The sequence below is a fragment of the Phaenicophaeus curvirostris genome, chromosome 20 (assembly GCF_032191515.1).
Source record: "Phaenicophaeus curvirostris isolate KB17595 chromosome 20, BPBGC_Pcur_1.0, whole genome shotgun sequence".
In the NCBI taxonomy this organism is placed as follows: Eukaryota; Metazoa; Chordata; class Aves; order Cuculiformes; family Cuculidae; genus Phaenicophaeus; species Phaenicophaeus curvirostris.
In genome coordinates, this window is record NC_091411.1 from 8,296,612 (window position 1) to 8,320,576 (window position 23,965).

General features: G+C 45.7%; 1 protein-coding gene across 7 annotated transcripts in view; it reads right to left on the reverse strand.

Annotated features, from left to right (window-relative positions):
- The window catches only part of RAPGEF1 (Rap guanine nucleotide exchange factor 1), an 89,198-nt gene that overhangs the window by 17,337 nt on the left and 47,896 nt on the right, over nucleotides 1–23,965 (reverse strand). For 3 of the 7 annotated variants that reach the window (XM_069873364.1, XM_069873361.1, XM_069873363.1), the window contains exons 8-13: nucleotides 22,835–22,958; nucleotides 21,424–21,607; nucleotides 20,350–20,865; nucleotides 13,701–13,903; nucleotides 11,191–11,349; nucleotides 1,274–1,555 (exon numbers count right to left, since the gene is read on the reverse strand). In XM_069873364.1, the coding sequence (XP_069729465.1) occupies nucleotides 1,274–1,555; nucleotides 11,191–11,349; nucleotides 13,701–13,903; nucleotides 20,350–20,865; nucleotides 21,424–21,607; nucleotides 22,835–22,958 (1,468 nt within the window). The remainder of the gene's footprint in view (nucleotides 1–1,273; nucleotides 1,556–11,190; nucleotides 11,350–13,700; nucleotides 13,904–20,349; nucleotides 20,866–21,423; nucleotides 21,608–22,834; nucleotides 22,959–23,965) is intronic. The other 4 variants (XM_069873365.1, XM_069873362.1, XM_069873367.1 and 1 more) reach the window with 2 other exon arrangements.

The following is a 23,965-nucleotide window of genomic DNA, read 5'->3' on the forward strand; positions in this document are numbered from 1 at the left end:
CTGTAACCTAACTGGGAGCCCTTCCTCTGGCTCACCAGCCAACACTGGCCACCGAGGCTGCACATGACCAGAAGTAATTATTTTCTGGTTCTTGAGGACTCTCCCCGAGGCCCTGAGCTGCAGCAGGACAGCAGCAGGCAGTGCTTTGCAAGAGCTGCCATGGACTCAACGTGAGGCTGCGAAGGTGCAATAAGCACTTGCGGATTTCATGGCTGTGGAAGCTGAGCATTCAGAGCTTGAGACACAAGGGCCTGTCCTACCCATGCTGTAGTCCTGCTGCCAAATGCAGATGAGCCCTGCAGCCCAGACGGTATCAAATGTATCATCCAAACTACGCCACAAGCACAGACTAAAGCCTTCATGCCAGGCTAAGCCAACCTCAAGGGCTTCTAGGCTGTAAGGAGGACCTAGCACAAGGAAGATGCAACAGCAAGGTCAGGTCTAAAGCGTGAAAACCTAACCGTTTACTCTGCAATCAGTGTCCCCCTTTCAACTTGGTGAAGAGGCAGGACTACCCCTGCACTGTGCTGACAGCCCTAATCCCATCAACTCTTCCTTTTGAAGCCAACAGAAGAGGCACTATCTTGAAAACAAGGTGTTTAAGAAAGCAGCTGTAATGTACAAACTTGCCAAGTGATGTGTAAAACTGGTCTGGAACCTTAAACTAGTTATCAGTGTGGGAACAGCGTTAGCCTAACTTCACCAACATGTGGCATTTAGCACCAGCGAGCGCTGTCACCAAGCACACAGCGAGGGCTGCTGGTAAATGGAAAGGGCAGGAGCCTGGAGAGAACAACAGGTTTATGCGCAGGAGAGATGGAGCTGGATGGCACCCACCGCTCCTGGGGCTCACAAGGGACTTCGGAGGGAGCAGGGCAGCACTCACCAAATCCTGCCCCAGCAGCAACTGCAGGATGCGAATCAATGCTAGGAGCCCATGTTTAGAAACAACTGAACTCAGAAAACACTCCTTTACCTTCCTCGGCTTTGTATTACAATTGCAGGAAGCTACAGCAACTTCTCCTCTCCCCTTCACCAGCATTTGACATTTTACGTTTCCTACGTATGTGCAAATGTCTTCTCAAACCTGCTGAGGTTGTTCTTTTTTTCTAGCCACAATTTTTATATTAAATTACCTCCCTGCAATTCACACACGTTTGGAAACCAGACTAGGTCACATCAAGCACGTATTAACACAAGAGACATTTTCTTTTTAAAAAAATAATAAACCCAGCCCTGCGTTAAGGTCCATCATCTCTTTGGATAGTCTCACCGAAGGCGTCTGGAGAGAATCAGTGAGAGAGGTTTCAGAAGGAAGGCAGACAGGAGCATTCCCGTTAAAGCTGCTCTCCTGAGAAGAGGAGTTTGGCACATCCACAGTGTTGGGTGACTGGCTGGCTGTGGCGGGCACCGCTAGGTCAGAGCTCTGGGATGGATGGACGGGCGGAAAAGGAGGGGTGGAGCAGGAGGAGGAGGTAGAAGAGAGGAAAGGAGGTATGGAGACTTGATTGTGAGGCACAAAGTCCTGGGAGTAGGACCTAAACACAGATTTGTACTGCAGGACGCAGGGACGTACAACACAAAAACAAGGAAGACGGGGAAAGGAATGAGACAGACAAAAGAAAAAGTAATTAGATAAGCAGTAGCGTAGCAGTGACAGCACAAGGCATTTCTAACAGAGGCAGCACCATTTTATCACCCACACACCGGAGCAGGAATTACTACCTGGGACACACCAGCCAGTTTTTTTCTCCGAGAGGCATGTTCTTGCACAAACAGCAGCTCGGCTGCTCGTCTCTCAGAGGGAAAGTTGGCAGTGGGATGCTCACCTGTAGGTATCCAGCCTTTGCTAGGCAGGGGGAAGCCTGCCCAGCTCAGCACAGCTAATGACAGTGACCCTGAAAACCACGTGAGTGGATGAAAGGATGTAAAAGCATACAGAAACCACCACTACGAGCAGGCTGGAAATATTTAGATAGAGAAAAGTATTCATAGCGCTTACTGCTTTTCTGGGATTTTCCACAGGATCCAAATTTAAGATGCTGTTTGCTCCAGCCCTGTAATTTAGCAGCTACTGTGTCAAGTCTGTTCCAGAACACACAGCTCCCAGGAAGGAGGGGCTGGATACTGTCTTCAAAGTTCCACTGAAGGATAAGGAGATTATGCTGCTTCTCTTTGCCATTTGAGAAACATAGGGAGCAAAAATGATAATTGCCCGCAGGAGTGATGAACTCCTTATCAAACCAATCCTTTAATGCAGTGCCTCAAAGAGTCAGCTGAAGAGATGAAAAGAGATCATCTGCGTAAAGCTTTATTTCACTATCTTTCCTAATAATCAGATTACTGTTCAGATAATATTAAAGAGGGTGCAGTGGGAATATATTGTGCCAAGAAAAACAAAAGCAACCCTCTGTCTTTTAACATCTGGTGCTTGTAAGATTTGCCGTCGGGGTAAGTCCAAAAGAAAGCTGACACCAAAACAAAATACAATAATGCTAAACCTGCTGGAGAGGAGTTTATTTTAAAACCTGTAGAGCTTAACCACTAGCGAGATCTGCTGAGGGGCATGATTTGATAGGTTTGGTTGGACCTGATGATCCGGTGGGTCTCTTCCAACCTGGTTATTCTATGATTCTATGATTCTGTGAAGTGGACAGAAGGAAGAACCACATCACCCAAAAAACTTCATGTTGAAATCAAGCTATAGTGGTCGCTCATTGGAGAGCTCTGCTGCAGAAGGATGGTGCGTTACAGAGCCCTCAAGAAGCACAGACACAACTGGCTAAAACCAGGCTGAAAAGTGACTCCGCTGCGATGTAAAAAGGAGAAGAGGACACAAAGGCATGAATTGGAGAATTCAGACTGCATTTTCTCAGGAGAGTAGAGCAGGTGACAAAAAAAAAAAAAAAAAGAGAAGCTTGGTCTGTCACCCGAGCTGCAGCAGAAGCATCCAGTTCAGCAGCGGGAGTTTATTTCTACATAGGAAATACGTGAGCTTAAAAATTTAAACAGCCTTGGGTCAGAAGCCTGGACAAAAAAAGCTTTTCCACTATAAAGGAAAGGAAACGTAAAGGTCAATGGCTAGACTTTACCTTCCACCACCTTAATCCTCGAGTGGTTGCCCTCCGCTGCGTGTGGAGTCCGGCATTGCTCTGGGTGTATTGCTGTGGCCCAAAACATATTGCAGGACATGATACAGACAGGCGGAGGGAGATGCTTTGGAAAGAGAGCTTAAAAGACTACTGAAAAATAATTAAAATGCAAATCCCTTCCACATGCCTGTGGCTAAAAGGAGACTGGCTCTAGGACAGGCTCCTCTCTTTCCTGCACATTTCTTTCTGGATGAGCAGCCCTGGCTCCAGGGACACTGTCAGCTTTTGGTGCTGCCTCAGTAACAATGACAAGTCTAATCTCTGTATTTACTTTCTGCCTGGATAAATGCTCTACATTTATTCATTTTCACTCGCACGGCACAAACCACTAAATCCCTCGTAAGACGCTAGGATCATGACATCACCTTGGCTCAGCAGATTCATTATTCCTGCCCCGTCTCCCTGGTATTTCATGATCTCACTGGTGCCAATACGCCAACTATTGCCCCAAGTCCCAGGCCAGACCCCAAAAAAGAACAGGAGCAAAGCTGCAGCGGCTCTCGAGAAGGCAGTCAACAAACTGATGTCCTGATAAAGAGATCCTCCGGTTCAGAAAAGGAACTTGCTCAATGGGACCTGTGTGCCAGCTCCCCTAGAGCTGAGCTTCCTGCACCCACACGAGAGAGCTGGCATGTGCTGTCCTTTGCTTTGTAGTTGATGGACATCTTCCACCCAGGAATCCCGAGGCGTTTTGTGTCTAACCTGCTGAACCTAGAGAAAAAGCCAGGCTTTTGTAAAGCAGCAGCGGAGCTCATGCAGGGCCCGAGTGAAAGGAAATTACTGTCCTAAATCAAGTCCCTGCGGGACAGGCAGCACCCTGTGAAGCTCTCACGCTGCGTGATGGTGCTGGCAGGGTTAGTTCAGGCCAAACTCCCAGCTCGGTGGCTGAGATGCTGCCTGCAGGCTGAGCTAGCAGCTTGGGGAGATGAATTGCTGCTTCTGGGGCAGGAAAATTTGCACGGCTTTTGCCTTGCATAGTTTCAGAGACATTAATCCCAATTCAAAGGCAACTTAGGCCAAAATAAAGCATAACATTGCATTATTTCTAGAAGTCTGAATGCAGATATATTTCTACTAAAAAATCTCTACACATTCATCTCTCCTCGGCCTCATCAATACACATTTCAACACAATATCTTGGCAAGAGATGTGTTGAAAATGCTGGTTTAAGGCTCAGGTAGCGGGTAAAATGCATTAATCTTCATTATGTGATCCATGAACAATCATTTAACGATGCAGACACGTTCTCAGCATGCTGTTAACAAAGGGAACAGTGCAGAGAAGCCTTTGGTCTGCTGGCATTAATTAGCCAGACTTCCAATCCTGTTGTAACACTGCATCTTGTAGAAAGGGAGCCAGGGAGCCCCCTCCTTCCTCTGGAGCCTGCAAGCAGCTCTGGAATTCCAGCTATGCAGCCGTGCTGGGACAAGAGCCAAGAATGAAGCATACTTTTAAAGAGGAAAAAAACACCCTGGAGAAGAGATGATGTCCATACGGCACCCATTCCTGCTGCTCCCTGGCCAGCCCAGCCCAGCCAGCAGCTGCAGCAGGAATTGCAGGGATGGCTTCCAGGGGATTTGGGTGTTGTACATCTCTTGGAAGCCCTATCATCTTTTAAAAGACGTGGAGTTTTTTTGGGAGGGGAGAGTCCATTCCTCAGAACTTTCACAAGCAAACTCATCCTTTTCTAGTCCTTCCCCCATAAAATCACAGGCAACAGTTTATCTGGAAACAAATCAGTGCTTGTTCTAATCTGCTTCTTAGAGGTTCCTTGCAGGGTCTGCAAGGCCTCAGTTATGGCTGTACTGATGCAAAGTCCTACTCCATTGCTTTGCTTTAGGTGAAGTACTTCAAAACAATCCCTGGAAACGCTAGGAAGCAGGATGCAACTGGATACTTCGAGAAAGGATGCTTTTCTCTTTCCAAACTCCAGCCATGCTGCCAGGCTCCCACCACAGGACCAGAAGATGGTCTCCCAGCACGAGTGATCCTGACCTATGACAGCAAACGGCCAACACAGGGAGATGAGGGAGATCCCTCTTCTGTCACCAGTACTGTGGATGTTAAAAAAACCCCCTTTCTGCCACTCGGGAAGTACTTCCACAGAGCATGCTTTGAGCTTAGAGCAATCTTGTCTCCTGTGAACAGCAGCAAGCTACCGTGCCTGGACTGGAACGTCTACCACACACCGTGACACGCAGAGGTCTTCTAGAGATGGCAACTTTCAATGCTTTCAATTTGCTGCCTTTGATTTTTGCAAGAGTCAATATTTTGTAACAGTTTTCCATCATTAGCAGCAGCGTTACTGGATGTCCCAAAGGTCAATGACATTATTACCGTTTATATGGATTAGATAGCAGGACATAAGCACTCTAATAGAAAACTTATTTCAAGAGTGATGCTTCTCTCCATTCACTAGGCATGGCTGATCACAAGTAACAGGGACACAGGGTGTTTATTCGCAGGGAGTCACTGGTTGCAAGTAACAGCAGTCTCCATCCTAAATTCAAAGTTGAATTCAATTATACGGCTGCCAGAGCATCTGCAGCATCAGCAGACACAGTCTTTACCTTTTAAGCACACCCTTCTCAGTTACCCCACAGATTTCTCCTGCCAAATTAATCTGCGATCCTGCCAGACACTCCCAGATCAGATAGAGCATCAGACTTCCAAAACACGAAGCTATCAGAGGAAAGGATCAATCTTTTAGATCTTCCCTGCTAATGCTATTGAGAGCAACACGGGCAACGTGCCAGAACTGGATGCTTAAATTCTAACAGCAGATAACTATGTTCACAGAATGCTGGGTGTTGCACCAAACTGCTACGCCCTAAGAACATAACTGTACAGGCAACTATTGGAAAAGACTTCCTATCTCATGACACAATGCCGGGCTTCCAGGTACTTTTGCTAATGAGGAAGGAAATGCTCCTACAATGAATGGCTGGAAACACAAGCTGCCAACGGAATGGCTTCAAGCACTGCCACAGGAAAGGCAGCAGCTCCTCATGCCTGAACGATTCTCAGCAAAGCCTCTGACCTGGCTGCACAGTTGACCTTCCCATTTTTAAGCAGCGGTTAGCACAGCAGTTGGATGGATGGGGCTTGCTGTTCCCTTGGGAAAGGGTCTCTTGGATTCTGCCTGAGGAAACAAAATCCAAACCTCTCCTTGAGTGAGAGAGATTCTTGTACATTCGTAAGATTTATTAACCACGCTATCTATAGAATCATAGAATAACCAGGTTGGAAGAGACCCACTGGATCATCGAGTCCAACCATTCCTATCAAACACTAAACCATGCCCCTTAGCACCTCATCCACCCGTGCCTTAAACCCCTCCAGGGAAGATGACCCAACCCCCTCCCTGGGCAGCCTCTGCCAGTGCCCAATGACCCTTCCTGTGAAACATTTTTTCCTAATGTCCAGCCTAAACCTCCCCTGGCGGAGCTTGAGGCCATTCCCTCTCGTCCTGTCCCCTGTCCCTTGGGAGAAGAGCCCAGCTCCCTCCTCTCCACACCCTCCTTTCAGGTAGTTGTAGAGAGCAATGAGGTCTCCCCTCAGCCTCCTCTTCTCCAGGCATACATCTCTCTTTTGAAACTACCAGAGAATTCAACTACAGTACCTACAGCTTCAACTCTTGCTTAGCTTGTAGCCAATAACACCGTATCTAGCAAGTAGATCTTTAAAAGGCAGAGCCCAGAGACATACACAAGGCTCCTAAAAAGTCAGTCACACAAAAACTGTGGTGAGTGTGACCTATGAAGTCAGCAGGGGACTGTTTAGAGACCTGCACAGGGACAGGTCGTGCTCCAATTGAAAGAAAAATGTATAAACCACTGGAAGAAGTGGTTTTCAGAAGCAGGATTCAGTGATGCCAGCATGCAACAGCACTATTAATACCACCATTTAAGCCTGCTGTGGGCACTGGAAACAAACACAAATGTGGAAGGAATGCTAAACAGGAAAGGCAAAACAATACCTAGAACTCAGCAGCTGGTTAAATGGATGCAAATCTTTTCATCCCACTTCTCTCTGCTCCAAATTAAGGAGCCAAAATCTGTTTAAGACAGAAATGAACTAACACACTACGATTTCCCAGTCCTGGCTTGATCAAGGTTCCCACCATCAGATCACCACATGAATCAAACCTGCTTAGTCTGTGCCGAGGGCTGGAGCTGCGGTGTTGGAAGTGAGATTGGAAGTGAGCAGATTGGAAGTGAGCTATGTGAACAGGGCGAGGCGGGGAAAACATGCAAAGCACATGTCTGCACTGAGTGGCTTTAAACACTTATCTGACCCTCCTTTTCCTGAACATATATTAACACGCACACCAGAAAGTGAAACAGTTGCTGTGAATTTTCTGTGTGCTTGCTCCATTTGCTCAAGAACGCTAGGAACAAGTGAGAACAGCAGCGCTGAATTGGAGCTTTCATGAGGAAATCGCTTGCGCCTTCTGCTGGAATCCAACAGCCAATTTGGTTTCTGGAAAAGTACTGGAAATGTTTCTTAAAAAGAAACCGTAAGAAAACCCAGCATTTTGAGAAAGGCAAGTTATTTCTCCATAGTGGAGGATGCAGCCAGTTTCCACTAAAGGCATGTACATGCCTTGGAGAATAAACTGCATTCCTTGTTTCAGTGAGGAAAACGCTCCTAGCTGTGACCAAATGCAAGACTTCCTGCAGCCTTTGGTGCAAAACGTGTGGGTAGATCGCAGCAGAGCTTGTCACTGGACTGATATCCTCTATCAGTGCAGAGATTCCCAGCTGCTGGGAAGCAATGAGATGTGATTCCAGCCCCTTGGCTAACTGCCCACCCATTTCCAGTTAACAACACAAGGAGTTAATGAAACAAAGGACAGTCCCTCTGTCTTCACAAAAAGAAGGGAGAAAGATGATCAGCTAGAGAAAAGCTACTGCCAACCATTACCAAGGAGGATGCTTTCTTATTGCATACCTCCTTTCCCACTGTTTAGCAACGGAAAGTACTTTCAAAAGAGATGGGAATCCCTAAAATGACTCTTGACAGTACAATCCAGTTGCCCCACTGATGTAGGATTTAACAGTTTAGTCAGTTGTGCATGGAGTGGGCAAGAAGATGCTGCAGTTCCTTACAACATCAGCCCACACCACAAACACGACCCTTGCTGGCACAGAGGCCAGATGCGAATCAGACTCAGTGAAAAACAAGCTCAACGTTCCAAACCTACGAGGTTTGATCCAGTTGCTCAAGATCTGCCTCTATCCAGTAAAAGCTATTACCTCTGACACAATTTCCTGCAAAGAAGGGAAAAGTACGGTTAGAGGGTTGACAGAGCAGTGGTGGCTTCTGGACTGTAGCAGTGTCTGCAGTGCTGATCAGAAAGAAAACCGGTTCTAGAAAAGAAATCAATACATTAAAAATTAAAAGAGTAAAGATGCAAGAGTCCTTTTCAGCCCCTTAAATCAGTAGAAAGGCATCAGCCCTTCAACTGGAGCACAGAGCCAATGGGCCAACATGTAAAACATGGTTTAGGTTTGGCTTTCCTGCTGCCTGCACGTGAACAGATGGATACCATGACAGGTCTTCCCTCTAGGATTGACTCCTGCTGTCCACCCTAGATCTCCAGGGAAGGAAAAAACCACATGGCCCTTTTTGGAAATTGGTTACGCTTGGCAAACCTGCAACGCCTTGCTTACGTTGGGTCAATGGACAACCATTCCATTTATCAGCTCTGACTTCCTGGTATTGATCTCAGGAGGTTTTAGCTTCCTGTACGGAATTAACGTAGGAGACATCATTTTAAGAGACTGGATAATCACCACTGATATTCGGGTAAATGGGAGCTCCTGCTCAGCTGGCTGGTGCATGAAAGGTGTGCTCTCCCTAGCATTCACTCCATGGCTGGGGCCGGTGGGAAGTTAATCCTTGTTTTTAACAGGTTTATTGCTCACTCGAGTGGCCTTTCTTGGGTAAGAGAGGAAAATATGAAGACATGAGAATAAAAGGAGCAGAGTGGTGTGCTTGAAGTGTTACTAGGGATGCTCACAGCATCCCTCGTGTGAAACCACACGTCTTTCCTGCCAATGCTGAGGAACAGATCGCAAGAGGGGCTCCGGTCTTTCTTGGCGCTGAAATGCAGCGCGTCACCCTGGGTGTGATCCAAACCTTGACAGCTGTTTCACATCTCTGTCTTATTAGGGACAGGGAAAGGGGATAAGCCGTGGTTACGGTATTACATGGGTCAGCTATGATGCATGTAAGGACATCGGTATTTTGCAGTGTGGAGACAAAGAGATACTGTCATAGCGAAAATCTCATTTTTGCCTGTGAAAAAATAGACCAGCAGAGTCATGAGCAACTATGAGATTATCATAATTTAAAGGCATTAATGGAAAAATCCCCATTTTTAATTCAGCTTATTTCCTTTGTGCATTTGACACTGCACCGCCTAATTGTCCCCATTGTTCCTCATGCTCCAGCCATTTATTCGCCCCTCACCATACCCGTGTATAAACAAGTAAGGATTTTTTTTAATGAAGTTTTAACATTTCAGAAAATAACACATTCACAATAATGTAGTCGAAAGCAAGATAAGAACAGGCTAGAACAATTAACTAGGGAGTAACCATTTAATCTAATCAGGGCGCTTTTTTAAATGAAAGTGCCTGCATATTTTTAGAACATTAGGCTATCATATTAATAGCTTCTCAATTAACAAAAATAGTGAAGTGCTTTTTCTTGGTCTTACAGTTCTGTGGTTTGCTTGCAGTGATCCCTACCAAACAAGAGAGCTGCACAATTCAGAACTTTCACGTTACTTCAGATTTTATACCTGTTTACCACAAATTTTTGCAAGAACAAAGCCTTCCACATCTCAGCCTTTCTATTTCTGCAGCAAAACTATTAAGCTGCTTTCTCACACAAATGGAAGCCAAAAGCTTTAACTCATTGCTCGTGAAGTACAGCTACTTGTAAAGTACTTGAAGACTTTCTTCTTCTTTGGACCCACAACTGTCACTAGTTTTTAGAGAATGATTAAGTGTTGAAATGGAAAGGCAGCAGTGGGAGGACTCCATTTTCAAATATTTAATGCTAAACTAATTGAAGAATCCTGAATTTCTCAAGTCTTGTCTAATAATTTCTTCTCCTGAAGAAGTCTAATTTACTGAGCATTCAGGTCACTGTTAAAAACCAGCCTATTCTCAGTTGTCATCGCACGGCAATCAGAGCATAACCACATCGTTTTACATGCAAACGAGCCCCATACTGATGAGTTGTTGGAATCTCATGGTTAGATTTAATTTCATTACATTAACACTTTGTTATGACTACCACTTAATTGAAGCAGCTGATTTAAGCAGTGCTTTAAGCTTATTCTAATTTTGATTTAAATAATTCTCAGCCCCTCCTGCCGTTCTCTCTTCAGACTGTTCACAAGTGCTGGAGGACAGAAAACCTTGTTCATCCATCAGCAAACCTTACGAGCTTACTGAGCTTGTTTGGGATCACGGAGACGTGATGGGAAGCAGACAAGCAAACACAAGATGAAAGATCTGGTAGAGGTCATTTTATAGGAAAAAAAATAAGGTGCTGCAGCCACTGTTCCATCCGTTAGACTAAATCCATGTATTCTGGGGATGACATCTCATTATTTCTCCGAAGGCCAGATTCACACAGCAGCCTTTAATTGACTCATCCACATCGCTGACATTATGTAATGGAACCAAGTGACTTTGCAGCTCCGACGTGCAGCCTGGTGGACGCGGAGGTCAGAGGAGCGAGCCCGGCCACACAGGCCAGCTCTCCTTCATCACTCCCTTGCCACAAATGTCACTGCCAGGTTGTATATAAAGTAACGAAAGCCACAACTCTCCCGTGTTTCATTCAGTAAGATTTACACACAGTTTTTCTCACTTGGCTGATCACTACATGAGTTCAAAATCCCCCCCAAAAGACCCTTTGCCTTTACCTGTAACCAAGAGCGTCAGCACAGAATTTGCAGACAAGCATTTCACCGACATAAATACGCAGACATGTTAAAGTGGAGAAAGCAACTCACCGAGTGCACAGGAAAGGAGCTGTGCCGGTTGAGAAAGGAGTTAGAGACTGACATAGTGAGGCCCTGAGTGGCACCGCTGTCCTCGGGGGTGAAGGGCACTTTAGTTTGCTGGACACAGTAGGAGACAGGAGAGAAAGAAGAGGCAGCATAGGAGGCCTGCTGAAGAGGGGGAAGAAAGCAAGAGACAGAAGACACAAAGAAAGAGAGCACAGAAAAGGCTATGAATAAAGGATAAGAAAAAAACAATGCATATAATGGCTTGCTAAACAAACAGCTATTCATACAGTTCATCAGAGGCAGACACACCAATATGCCTTTCTTGAGCTCAAGAGGCACAATAAAAATCACCGTTCAAATCTTCTTTGTTTCACAAATCCCTTAAAAATAAACTCCTGCCTCCCCCTTCCAGGCCGCCCATGGACAGCTGCTGCAGGGAGAGACAAGCTGTTCCTCGCTGCCCTCTTCTCCTCCTGGTGTGAAGGGCAGATGCCCAAAGGAGGAACCAGCTGTTTCTTCTGGCTGTTAAGCAGCTGCCTCTCACAGATTACTATTTTTTTGTGGCAACCTGCAGACCTGGTCTTCCCAGTGTGATCTGTATGCCCTCCCTGATACTGTGAGACATTGGAAAACGGTGATGTCCAGCTGTTTTTTTCAGTCCAATCCAAAATTATATCGCTTTTGCACAAGAGGGAGATACTACACTGTAAGTAACAAATACTATTAAGGAATTTCTCCTTAATCCCACTAAGTCTGAGGAGCCTGAGGATGCTATGGTATGTGTAGGCTTTCTCAGCTCATCTGGTTGAATATAACGTACAATGTTTCATAAATAAGCTCTGAAGCTCACAAGAAAGAATCTCCTCATTATTATTTCATAGAGGAGTCCATCCAGCAAAACTTGCCTGCTGCTACAGCAGCTGATGCCCAAGGGTGGGAGGCTGCACTTGAAGAAACCTTCACTTCAGGGGAACGACAAGCAATACCTTGATGGTACCAGCTTGCAAAACTACAAGAACGCCTAGAAGGCAAACCAGTGACATCTTGACTGCCCAGATAATGATTAAAAGGCAGCAAAGAAATGCTTCAGCTGACAAATTCAGAAAAAGGAGCAGAATTTTCCTTTTACACGATGGCTACAGTAAATGTGTGCTTTACACACCCTCGCTCATGACTGTGTAGACCAAGTCACCACGGGAAACTACCTCTGGAGCGTAGCCACCTCTGGGAGAAGGAGGTAGGGTAAGGGACTACAAAGTACAAGTGACAGTGCAAGTGTCACACTGACAAGGCAACAAGGTGGCTCTGGAGAACTGCCTGCTCCTTCAGAGACGAGTCCTGTAGACTCTTCAAATGTCCCTGCAAACCAGATGAGACACGGGCGTTTAAGGTCTCACTCCTACAAATAGTGCACAACACTCAGCTTAGCTTAGCCAGAAATGTTACTTATCTTTCCAGGACTCCTACCTGCATCACAGGAAGGTAGTTATGCAAATTTCCAAATTAGAGTTCTCAGTTGCTTTTCTCACTTGATTAAAAAGTAACACCCTGGGACAGTCAAACTTTAGCATAGAGAACATGAAGAAATATTGCAACAGTCACCCTCATGATGATAAGATCATGGCTCTGTTCCCACATCTCCTCCTGCTTTGTTAAAGCCACAGGCAAGTTATGCTAGAATTTTTTTTAAACAGAGCAAATCAGATAATTCATATAAACAAACCCCCTAAGGTTGGAGTTAAAACAACCAAAAAAAAAAAAATAAAGGAAGACCCTTAAAAAGAAATAGGACAAAATCCCAGCAGCACTGAGTTGGAAACAAAACTGAGGCCAGGATTTCATCCTCCAAATGGAAGATGACTCTTGATATGCTGTTAAACCCACTGCCCAACACGTATGCACTCGTGCATGTGCCTTTTTGCGCTGACAGTCTGGGAGGGCCAGCAGAATGGTGAAAACCAGATAAAATCCTGAATCACAGAAGGGGACTAATGTGGGGAAAACATGCACGAGTTAAATAATGGCTATACCAAAGTTCTGTGGCTCTGGCAAAGACTGAGCCATAAAAGCAGTTATTATGCTTAAATGGTTATTATTAGTGGCACCCTTGACAGTAGTTTCAAAACAGCATTGGGAACAAAAGTGCAGCAATCTCCTGAAAATCATGTTGCCCAGCGTGTCAAAATCTTCAAAGCAGTTGTCATTACACAAGCCTGTAGTCTGGCATAGATTCAGTCATGCCGTGTGGAAGACAAGAATTTCAATTTTAGGGCATTTTAGGACTTTAAGAGCTTATAGGGAACAGTTCAAACACTGGGTTAGAGAGGAGCTCAAAGCAGACGATGCAAAATGCCTAAAACCATGTCAACAAGATGACAAGGAGCGTAATGTGGTAACACCAACGAGACATTCTGCCACCACCACAGCCTGTCAGAAAGAGGAGCAGCAAGAACACAGCTGCTGCAGAGAGGCTGATGTGCCCTGCTGGGGAGGGCACCGCGGATGTCACTCACCAGCTGCCGCTGTTTCGGTGGGAGAGCAGGAGGAGGTGCCAGATCTTGAGATGGGTCTATGCTGATAAAGGAGTCATTGAAACCATAGACTTCCATGAGGTGCTTGTTCTTCTGCTGGTAGATGTGTTCATTCTGAGGGGTCTGGTAGAACATGGACGGTTGTGGCTCGGAGTAGTCTTCCACAAACTGCATATACGCCATCACTGCAAAAAAAAAAAAGGTCACATCGTTGCTCCTGTAGCTGCAACAAGCAGGCAGGGTGCTCATTCTCAAAACAATTTAAGGCCATGGCACTTGCTGCAGGCCAGGAGCAGCAAGGCATCGACAGGTAACTCACATAGGCAGCTGACGCTCTCCTTGCAGGAGAGGATCTGAATATCCCATCCCACAAGCCAGCACACAACAAATATCATTACAGCCCAGACACACATCTGATGACAGTTTAAGGTTAGCAAGGTCTGCTTCGTACTGGTTAGTGAGGTCTCCAAACAGCTACTTGAGAAGGCTGATCCACTGACTCTTAGACCAAATCCCTTCCCTCCTGTTGCCCATGGCAATTTGGAGAATATTTCTCAACAGCTGATGCCCAAAGTCACAAAAAACCCAGAGTAACTACAGTCTGCTTTCTAGGAGGCACAAACCGTCTTGTACAAAGATGTAATCTTGACAATATATCTATAATAATTCTTGTCTCATATCTGCAGTCAGTAGGATTTCTAGAATGAGGAGGCTTACAGCCTTTCTCCATTCTAGCAAGCTGATAAAACTTATCAGAAAACACTTACCTGCGAGACTGGGTGTACCTCTCCCTCAGCTATTTCTATGCCACTGCCAACGTTGGCTCAAGAGATTTACCTTTTAAAAATACTGCTGACCATGCTTCCCTACCTCTGTAGCTCTAATCCAACACCGTTCGCTCCCATCCCTTTTTAAAGCATCTTATCACTTCCAGTTTTTGAATCCAAACGACGCAAAAGCTTTTCTGAGAGGTGGTTCAATGGAAATAATAAATGGGATCAAAGCTCATTTAGAGGACATTTCCATCTGTACAATACCCTTCCAAAATCTATGAAGAAGCTCCCACAGGTCTGCCTATGCAGCTCCGACAGAGGATTAGCAACTGCTGCAATATTTATTGTTGGAGGGGGAGAATGACACCCAGTGTCATAGAAAGATTACAACCCCCTCCACTTATTAGGGATCAGAAGCGTATGTAAAAAATGTAAAATGAATGAAGAACTCTCTTCTATGTACCTGAGAAAAGGAGCAACACATATATTTAAAGGACTAACCAAGGCCTTTTTGTGAATACGCTGTCATGCACAAGGTACTCTGTGATCATCCCTCCCTTCGTCCTGATAAACAAGCAGTTGTCAGATTTTGTAAATCTGGTCATTAGGTGGCAATTATTCAGCTTCTGTTGGCATTTCAGTCGTACAGCTGAAACGAATGGATGACTTCAGTGAAAGCTATAAATACAACGACCACAATGCAGTATTTGCACATCGTGAAGGCAGTTCCCACAGTAGCTGCAAGGCAAAGCCCTCTGTTCACCTGCCAATGCAGATCTACGGGCCAGCCTATTTCAAACAGGATGCAGCCGTGCAAACGTGTTGGCAGGAAGGAGTTGCTTTGCACCTGTCTTTTGCACCTTTTTTCAGATTTCCTCTAATATTTTAAACTCCATTTAGCAATGGAGCTAAACCAGCTGCTCGTTCTCACAGAATGACATCCCTTCTCCAAAAAAATAGAATGAAGGGAGAAAAAAAAAAGGTCAAGTGCAGGAAACCTCAGCTGATGGATTTCAATCCTGACCGGTAACACCTGCTGTCCCCATCCTGTGACCCCACATGGTGCTGCCAGTGGACAACCTGTTCGTGTCCCACAGCACCGCCAGCTCCTGCCCAGCTCTGCCAAGGCTGCTGCAATCCTGACCTCCAATACCTGCTGCTCCCCGAGCCTTGCTCCTCTCCCTCCCCCACTCGTCCTCCTGCCTTCCCAGCACCACTTCACAGGTCGAAGTCCCTTCCCTAGCTGGTTCAGACCTCTCCTCTTTGAAGGGAACGTGACAATGGTTTCAAACTGCACACACACGTGTGTTGGTGTGTGTTTGTGCCTGCTCATCTGCTGGTGTCATCACTCATGCTAAAGCCAAGGTCAAATTTGCTCATGCACATGAATTTCAGCTTAAGTCCTAACAGTGAAAAGAAGCATATTCTGGTCATTTTCTCATATTTGAAATCATAGCGAAGGAGTCTTCCTGTGAGAATCACTCAAATACCATTTTCAAATACCGGTGATGCAGTTGACTAATGTACTTCTTCTAATAGCTGTGCCCTGAAAAATGCCTTGGTATCATACAACAATTTTAGAAGACAAGATCTAAAGAAGCTTCATGGAAGACATTTCTCTAGCAGCAAAAGTAAACTAAGGATCGAAACTCCTTGGAGAAGTGCAGAGGACAAGAGCCTCAGGGAAGAGGGCGCATTTTGAGAGCTCATCAACCGAGTAGAACAGAAGCCAAGATCACTCTTGGCGGTCCTGGTATGACATAGCAGACATTCTAATTCAGACCAGCCCCTCACGTGGAGTTACCTACAAAACCAGCGCTTCACTTGATGTCCAGATCTGAGAACACCACTCCGGACTGATAGCTGTGAGTTCCTGGGTTCTGCATGACACTACAGCTCAGGAAGTGTTGCTGGAAAGGGTATCACATTAGGCACTTGTGTAAAATCAAATTACTGTCACTCAGGGTAGTGAGCCTGAATGCTGCTGAGAGCCTTAACTCAATCTGCGAGGGCATAATGAAGAGCTCTTTTATCTCAGCTCTTTACGAGGCTGATACATCCCATCGCAGCTCCCCTGTCTTGCTTGTTACAACTAGTCCTGGGCGGGTGAGCATGCCTCTGCTCCTGCTTTGTCTTCTCTGTTTTTAAACAAAGTGAAAACCAGTTGGGAGGCTGAAATACAAACCTGGCTCAGGAGCAGAGACTGCAGAGTGCAAATTAAAACGGACATCATTAAAACGCTGCCAACCATCAACAGGAGAGCAAGGAAGCAGGACCACTCCTGAGACTGCTGTTTGCGAAGGGCCTGCTCTCCCCCTCTCACTCCATCCCTTCCCCTCTCTGCTGTGGTATTTAACGAGGCAGAAATTTAAAAAGCAGATGGGAAATTACATCACCAGCCCAGATCAGGCTGCACGCCCTGCAGCGACTCCGTACAGAGGGAGGGACGGGGGCTGCAAGCACCACGGTGAGCAGCTGGGGTGGGGTGACGGAGTCTCAAAGCAGCACCCCAGGAGAGAGGGAGGTGAGAGAGAGAAACCTCTCCCATTGCAGCACCATGCCCAGCTCGTGTCAGTTCTGAGCCCAGACAGAAAACATCCGAATTAGAAAAAAAAATTAAATCTCAGACTGAGGCTAGGAACGCTTTCCCAGCAATCTGCTCACAGAGCCTCGGCTGTCATTTCTGAAGGATTTCTATCACACAGCAGTTCTGCACACATGGCAGAAGTCACAGGTATCGCTTGGAGTGTGCCAGCAGCACCCGAGCCAGCTTACCAGGCAGCTGCAGGTCCTGGAAGTTGCAAGGAATGGCTAGAAGATAATCAGCAATAAAGCGTATCTGCAATATAGGCGAGGCGTAGCAGTACCTGATGCAGAGAACTCGCTGAAGGTCCAGCCCGACTCCTGGCACCGTGTCAGCAGTCTGTGTTACAACTGGCCCCAAACAAGCGCAACAGGTACGTGTGCGTGTGTAAGAGCCAAAATAATGGAAATACTTAAGCTATATCGTGCATCAACTCACTGAAGAAGTCAAGGTCAAATAAGCCAGTCAGTCTTTGCTGTCACCTCTGGGAGGAGAGCTGTTTTTCAAAGAGCTCGCATTATCCGCTGGCTAAGCCCAGACTGCCCTCAGCGTGGTTCCTGCAGTTAAATACCAGCTGCTTACAGGGCACCAGGCTTCATTTTGTTCCCACTGACAGGGAGGGAAACATGAATAAGTACCTCCCTTCTACTTTGCAAGCTGTTTAGGGAAACGATCTTGTTATTTCTGACTCTGGGCTCTTCATGGCAGAAGCTGCTTCCTATCTGTGTCTTGTAGAGTAGGAGCATGATGCCGGTGCTCAAGCAGAAATCTGGAGTGATTTGCCCTTAGCACAGTACCATTATGCTTAGAATGCAGTAAAATAACAATAATTCACGCCAGACTAAAAGTCTTCTCACTCGTCTGTTTAAATTATACAAAAGCCAACTCTTGGAGGTCCCTCTGAGCACAGCTCACAGCAATCCACATGGTTAACTCAAGCAGGATCTGCAGCGTATTATCAATAAAAAGACCATCAAAGTCTCTGCTGCAACTTCTCCTGCCAGCTATCAAAAGATGACCCACAACAAAGGGACAACAACCGAGTTCCATCTGTGAGAGGCCTGGATCTTTTTAATGAATGAACGCATCTCCTCTGCATCCCAGGAGCTTGTTGGGGTTGTGGAAGCTACACTGTCTCACCTATGCGATTACACAAGAATATCTACATGCATCAGCCTCCAGGCAAAAAAATCCTGGGTGCTATCACACAGCCTGAGTAATGTTTTGCTGCCCTTTTAATGTTAAAAATAAAAGTAAAACTAACAACCACAGATTTGTGGTGTGATATACTGTGGAGCAAAGACAATCTAAAACAAGTTCTCAGTGTCACGAGTGCAATTAAAAAATCTGCAGCCCCCAAATACTACTAAAAGCTTTGCAGCAAGGATGCTTTATCAAACCATCAGAGCTGACAACACGTTAGACAACGGCTTCTACCTTTCCTAACAATGCAATCTGATCAATACTCTGAGCTTCTGATAGTGCCGGATGACAGATGACAATTAACTCTATTCCAACATCAAACAAAATTCAAACACAAGGCTTTGGTATAGAGGTTAAAAGTGTGCACAGGCAATAATGGAGAAGATAGCTTTTAAAGTTGTTGTTAAGTAACTCCTTGGTATCTCATATGACAACAGAAAACAAAGACATGAGGCTTAAAGTGAAAAGCAAACAGCCTGGGTCTCTTTTTCAACTGTCAAATTGCCTCTTACTCAAGATTCATGCAGACGTCTCCCCCTGCTACAGCTGCCTATGTGCACAGAGGTGCATTTCCCTTTATCCATCCCAGCCCGCGTGGTATCAAACCACCTGGCCCCAGCCCTAGTTCTTAATATGTGGAGCCCCCAAGGGCCTGATGCTACAGTAAGAAGGTCCTACGTCACACCCCCTTCCAGCTGGTACTGCCAGGGAGTATTTTGAACAGCACAAGCCATAACAAACAGCCCTGGCTATGCCCTGTGTCATCATTGATTTCCTTTCTGGTTTCTACAAACAAAGATCTCGCCTCCTTTTTAGCTGCTTGCAGTATCTTTTAGCTGCTTCCTTACTAGAGAGAGATAAGAGCGATTTCCTGTGTATGGGGACACCGAACTCCAGGACGCTGACTTTCAGGTGGCTGAAGCCCTGTGGCTTTATTAAAATCCCCCAGGATTACAAACGTGGACCGGTCCTTCAGGGATAGCAGGAATGCTTTTAACCAACGCACGTTTTAAAAAAGCGATTGGCGCAATGAACAATCATAGAAATGGACCGAATCCTAACCCTGCCGCAGGACACACCAATCTCATTTCCACCTTGTTCTCTGCGAAAAGGCTACAAACTGCAGAAATGAGTCAGAAGGCCAAGTCAGCACTTTGGAATCAGCTCTCTGCTGGGGCTGTGAGCTATACAACACAACACTCTTCATCCAGATCTCGTATACGCTACCTCCTCACGCAACGTACAGCTGCAAAGCAAAGCAGTGACTAGCACAGAAGCCTCTGCTGGATCTCACTACGTACTCCACAGCCTTAATTGGCAGAGCAGTATGGCTGCTTTTTTGGCAAGAGGATTCACATGTTTTCAGCCATGAACATTAAGGAAATCAGAATGAGGCCATGAACTTGAGTCACAGTCAGCCCCGATGTGCCAGGAGTCTGGCTGGGGATGGCGAGCCTTCGCATTTAGAGCCTGCTCATTTTAACGATGTGGGAAATTCTTAGGCATCCAAAGGAAATGAGATCCTGTAGCAAAACAGTGGTACTGGACACTAGGTTAATAGTGTTGTCGTGCACAGCTATGTAGGTGACTGTGTTCCTCTTGCCAAATAACTGCTCAGGCAATGCTTGGCTTTAGATGGAAAAGCAGCCCTTTCCCCAAGCTCTTAGAGAGTATCCAGTTCTTACCCGCAGTGGGAAAATATTCATAAAATGGGGGCAGTGGGGAAGGAATGGATGTAAAAAAGGGAGGATAAACCAGGAAGACCTAGAAAGTAGAGTGCCTCAAAGCTTTACACTTGGGTAAACAGAGAAGTAGAATGTTCTCACTGCAGTAATGAAGACACTGCATGATGTCAGCTCACCTGGGCCTGGATCGTTCCTGGTACCAACAGTCACTTCTTGCCCACTAAATGACTGACATTTCCCCCTTCCATGCCTTTGGCACTGACTGATTTTGACACCCGGCCTCATCAGTGAGAGGCCAGTACCTTGGGGTCACCATTAATAAGTAGTTTTCAGAAGCAAGGGAAGAGGAAAGTAAAACTAAAACCCAAACACAAAAACTTCCTTACTGTGTTTGTTTTTCTTCTCTGGCAGAGGTGGTGGCTTCTCCGGGTCACTGTTAGAATCTGGAGCAGGAAAGTCAGCAATGAATTCAACTGGTGCTGAAGAGTTTCCTTGCTGGAAGGGCAAAACAGCAGCAAACGGCGTGAAGGGTACTGATGGGACAGATGCTGCATTCTGCATGTCATCCTCTGAGATGTTATCGTATTGGGAAGGGTGCCTCTCATAGGAGACCCTGCAGCCTGAATTATCTGAAGTCTGAGAGGCTGCGCTCCTCCTCTTCTTTTCTGGCAAAGCTGGAGGAGTCTCTGTTGGCTGAGCTGCTCCTGAGAGGCTGCAGAATTCAAGTGGAGGAGAGCTGCCCTGCGGAAGCTGGAAAGTATGTCCATGGAAAGGGGAGCCAGACTCACCCGAGGACTCTGGCAATGGGCTGAGGATACCTGGCACCTGCTGAGGTATCTGATCAGCGTTTGAGAGGTCCTGCTGCAGGAATTCATAGTCCGGATCATAGTGATCTGATTGATCTGGTTAAACACAGAGGTCAGGAGAAACATGCATTAGTTTCACTGTTCAGTCCTTCTCAGTTCTGCCCCTCCCATTCCATCAGTTAATTAATCAGTTCATTTAAGCAGAGTGGTACTTCCTTGCTGCAGGGAGTCCAGCCTTAATCAAACTCTTACCATTATTTCTTTACGTTAGCAAACAAATGACAAAAAATCCACTGGTAGACCACTGCAGAAATTATTTATACATCATATTTATATCTTTGCTTTATTTTCTTTCCAAGTATGTAGGAATAACATCACTTCAGCCTACCAATGTCTGCAGACAAGGCTGAAATCAACAAAACATTCCACTTGAGAGCTGAGTAGAGTTTGAACACAATCATCTATAACTAGGGAAACACATTTCCTGGGGCTTTTTCCTATCTGACAGAATATAATTCTGCACAGAACCGCCTGCAGTAACTACAAGATGACAGTTGCAAGCACAATCCATTTACTTCTGCATCACAGCTACGACAGCTCCCAAACGAGAGCGGTGGGGGCTCCTCTAGCAGCCCTGGACAATCCCCTGCTTACCTAACGTTTCACAGCTTGTGTTGCGGGAGCACTGACCACTGTCGCGGTCCAGAGAAGAGAGCTGCTCATCAGACTTGCTGAGTTTGCCAATGCTACTGCACGGCGAGAGGCGAGGAGACTCCCCCCCATAGGAGTGGCTTCCGCCCGACAACCTTCTCTGGGCATAGCAGTCCACATCAAAATCCTTAAGCAAAAAAAAAATAAAAATCAAATCACTGTCATTTCTTGGCAGCTCGCTAGCAAGCAAGAAGCAGCTTGAGAAGCAAAAGTCTCACAGCTGCGTTAAGAAAACCAGGAGGGGAGGGGATCAGTGCTGCTAGCCCTCTCCAGTTAGACACACTCATCAGGACCACAGAAAAACACCTCTGATTTGGTAAAGGGCCCAGGCCAGGGAGCTCTGTGTGCTCTTGCTTTCAGGCCATGTGTGCTGTGACCCATCACTGAGATGATGATTGAGTTCCTCACCACGACGCACACCTGATGACTGCTTGTCACGCTGCTGATAGCAGGTAACCAGACTGCAAGATTTCACATTAAATAACTGGGGCTTTTACAAGTATTTGGTTAGCCGAGGTGCACGCAAAGGGAAAATATGCTATAGTGAGATCAAGCTATTTCTATTTCAGAAATCACCTCAAGCTCATCAACCTACGAGTGAACCCCTCAAAGTATTCCCAGGGCTGTAACCGATGTGTGATTGTACCAGTAACCGTAGAACTGCCGCAGCTTATCTGGGTCAGCCAAGCGACAGCAGAGGCTCCCTAAGCCAGAGCTGAGGCTTTGGGAACAAGGACAAGATTCGATTTTGGTGCAATTTAAGATGACTCAGGTCCTCCCTGCTGAGTTAGTAAGTTCCTGATTGTGTAGAGCAAACCCAGTCACCATCTCATAAACCCTAGACTAGCACAAGGGATGGAATAGGATTAACATTCACAGCCCCAAGTTTTCCATTTTTCTACAGATTTCCCCAAAGCACCAGCAGTAGCCAGAGCAGTTGTTCAAGCTACTCCTCAGGCTAAGAGAAGTCTGTGACTGGATGAAGAAAATCTGATCTCAATATGCCACATCGTCCCTTGGCCTCTAAGCACACTTATCTCTGTAAGATCTATTCGACACAGCAACACTCAACAACTCGCATCGTCACAGTCTGCTACAGCTCAAGGCAACAAAGTTTAAGCAATTTGTTCATTAAATCCAACAGCATTGTAAAAAAATTAAGCTATTCAAATTATTTATTATACTGACGTTCCTGCTGCTAAAACTCCCGCTCCAGATCTCTCCCGTACAGGGCTGTTTGGGACGAGCAGAGGTGTGCAGGGAACTGCGCAGCTGCAGGTCACAGCATCTCTAAGTTCTTGCTACAGATCACAGCACGTTTCCCTTGGCTTTCACAAAGGGTTTACGTCATTACCTGTCTGTTGATTCCAACAGGTAAGCTGGACCCACTGGTGGCTCGACTCATGGGGGCCACAACAGCCACTCTGGTTGGGGAAGGTGCCGACTGCCGCTTTTTAGGGGGCAATGCTGGTGGAGGGCTGCAAGACACAACAGATACTGATGCTTCCATTGCTTTTCTAGCAAAGAGATATTTAGAGGCTTCACGAGCTTCTTTTCCAGAAAGCCTCCAACTTGCCAGGCTCAAAGCTCACAAGTTCTTATCCAAAGCTGTTCAGCAAAGCGCATTCTGAACTGAAGAATGCTCTCACAGGTAAGGTCCTGTTCAGTGATTCATTTTTTAAGGTTGGAAAAGAGTTGGTATTTCTTAAACAAAAACAATTGCTGTTTTAAAAATTATTTTTAATGGACCTAATTAGCAAAGTAATTATCTCTTAGTAAAAGCGGTGAAAATACAAATTAAATATTTTGGTAGCCCCAAATACTGTTTCCATTCACAGAAGTCCCTCCTCCTCCGACCTTCCAGGCTTGAAAAATGTTCAAAGTTTTGAAAACGTACAGGAAATTTCTTTTTCAGCTCTTTTAGTCTCCTGGTAAACTTCAGGAAACAAGATAGTCAGTGCGGCTCTCACAATGTACACTGTGTGGGCCCATATTTAGAATAAACCTATTTTAGATACACACACCAGCACTAACTAGTGAGAAGTTCACTACTGCACTTCTAGTTTTAGCTTCTAATGACACACAGTTCTGGTAATCGTCAAGCCTGTGAGGTTCCCAAGAGCATATATATTCTGTACCTGTAACATACCATGAAATTTTTATATAACCCATGAGAATTCATAAAATACATAGAAATGTGATTCATTTTGCCAGCCACAGCCTTTGATGATGTATTTTCAAACTAACACAACATATATTTTTCACTCCATCCTTTAGCACCAGTAGCAGAGAAGAAAAATTTCACACACACAGACCAAAAACCTGCAAATTGGGGGTTTTCTCTTCCTTCTTAAAATAGAACACAGAAACTTTCATGTGGTTACTCACAGAACAAGGTAAGAGCAACCAAGTAAAAGATTTTTTTAATGCACTATTGGCTCCTTTCACTCTTAAACTGCTAAGCAATGCAGAACTACCTGGGTGT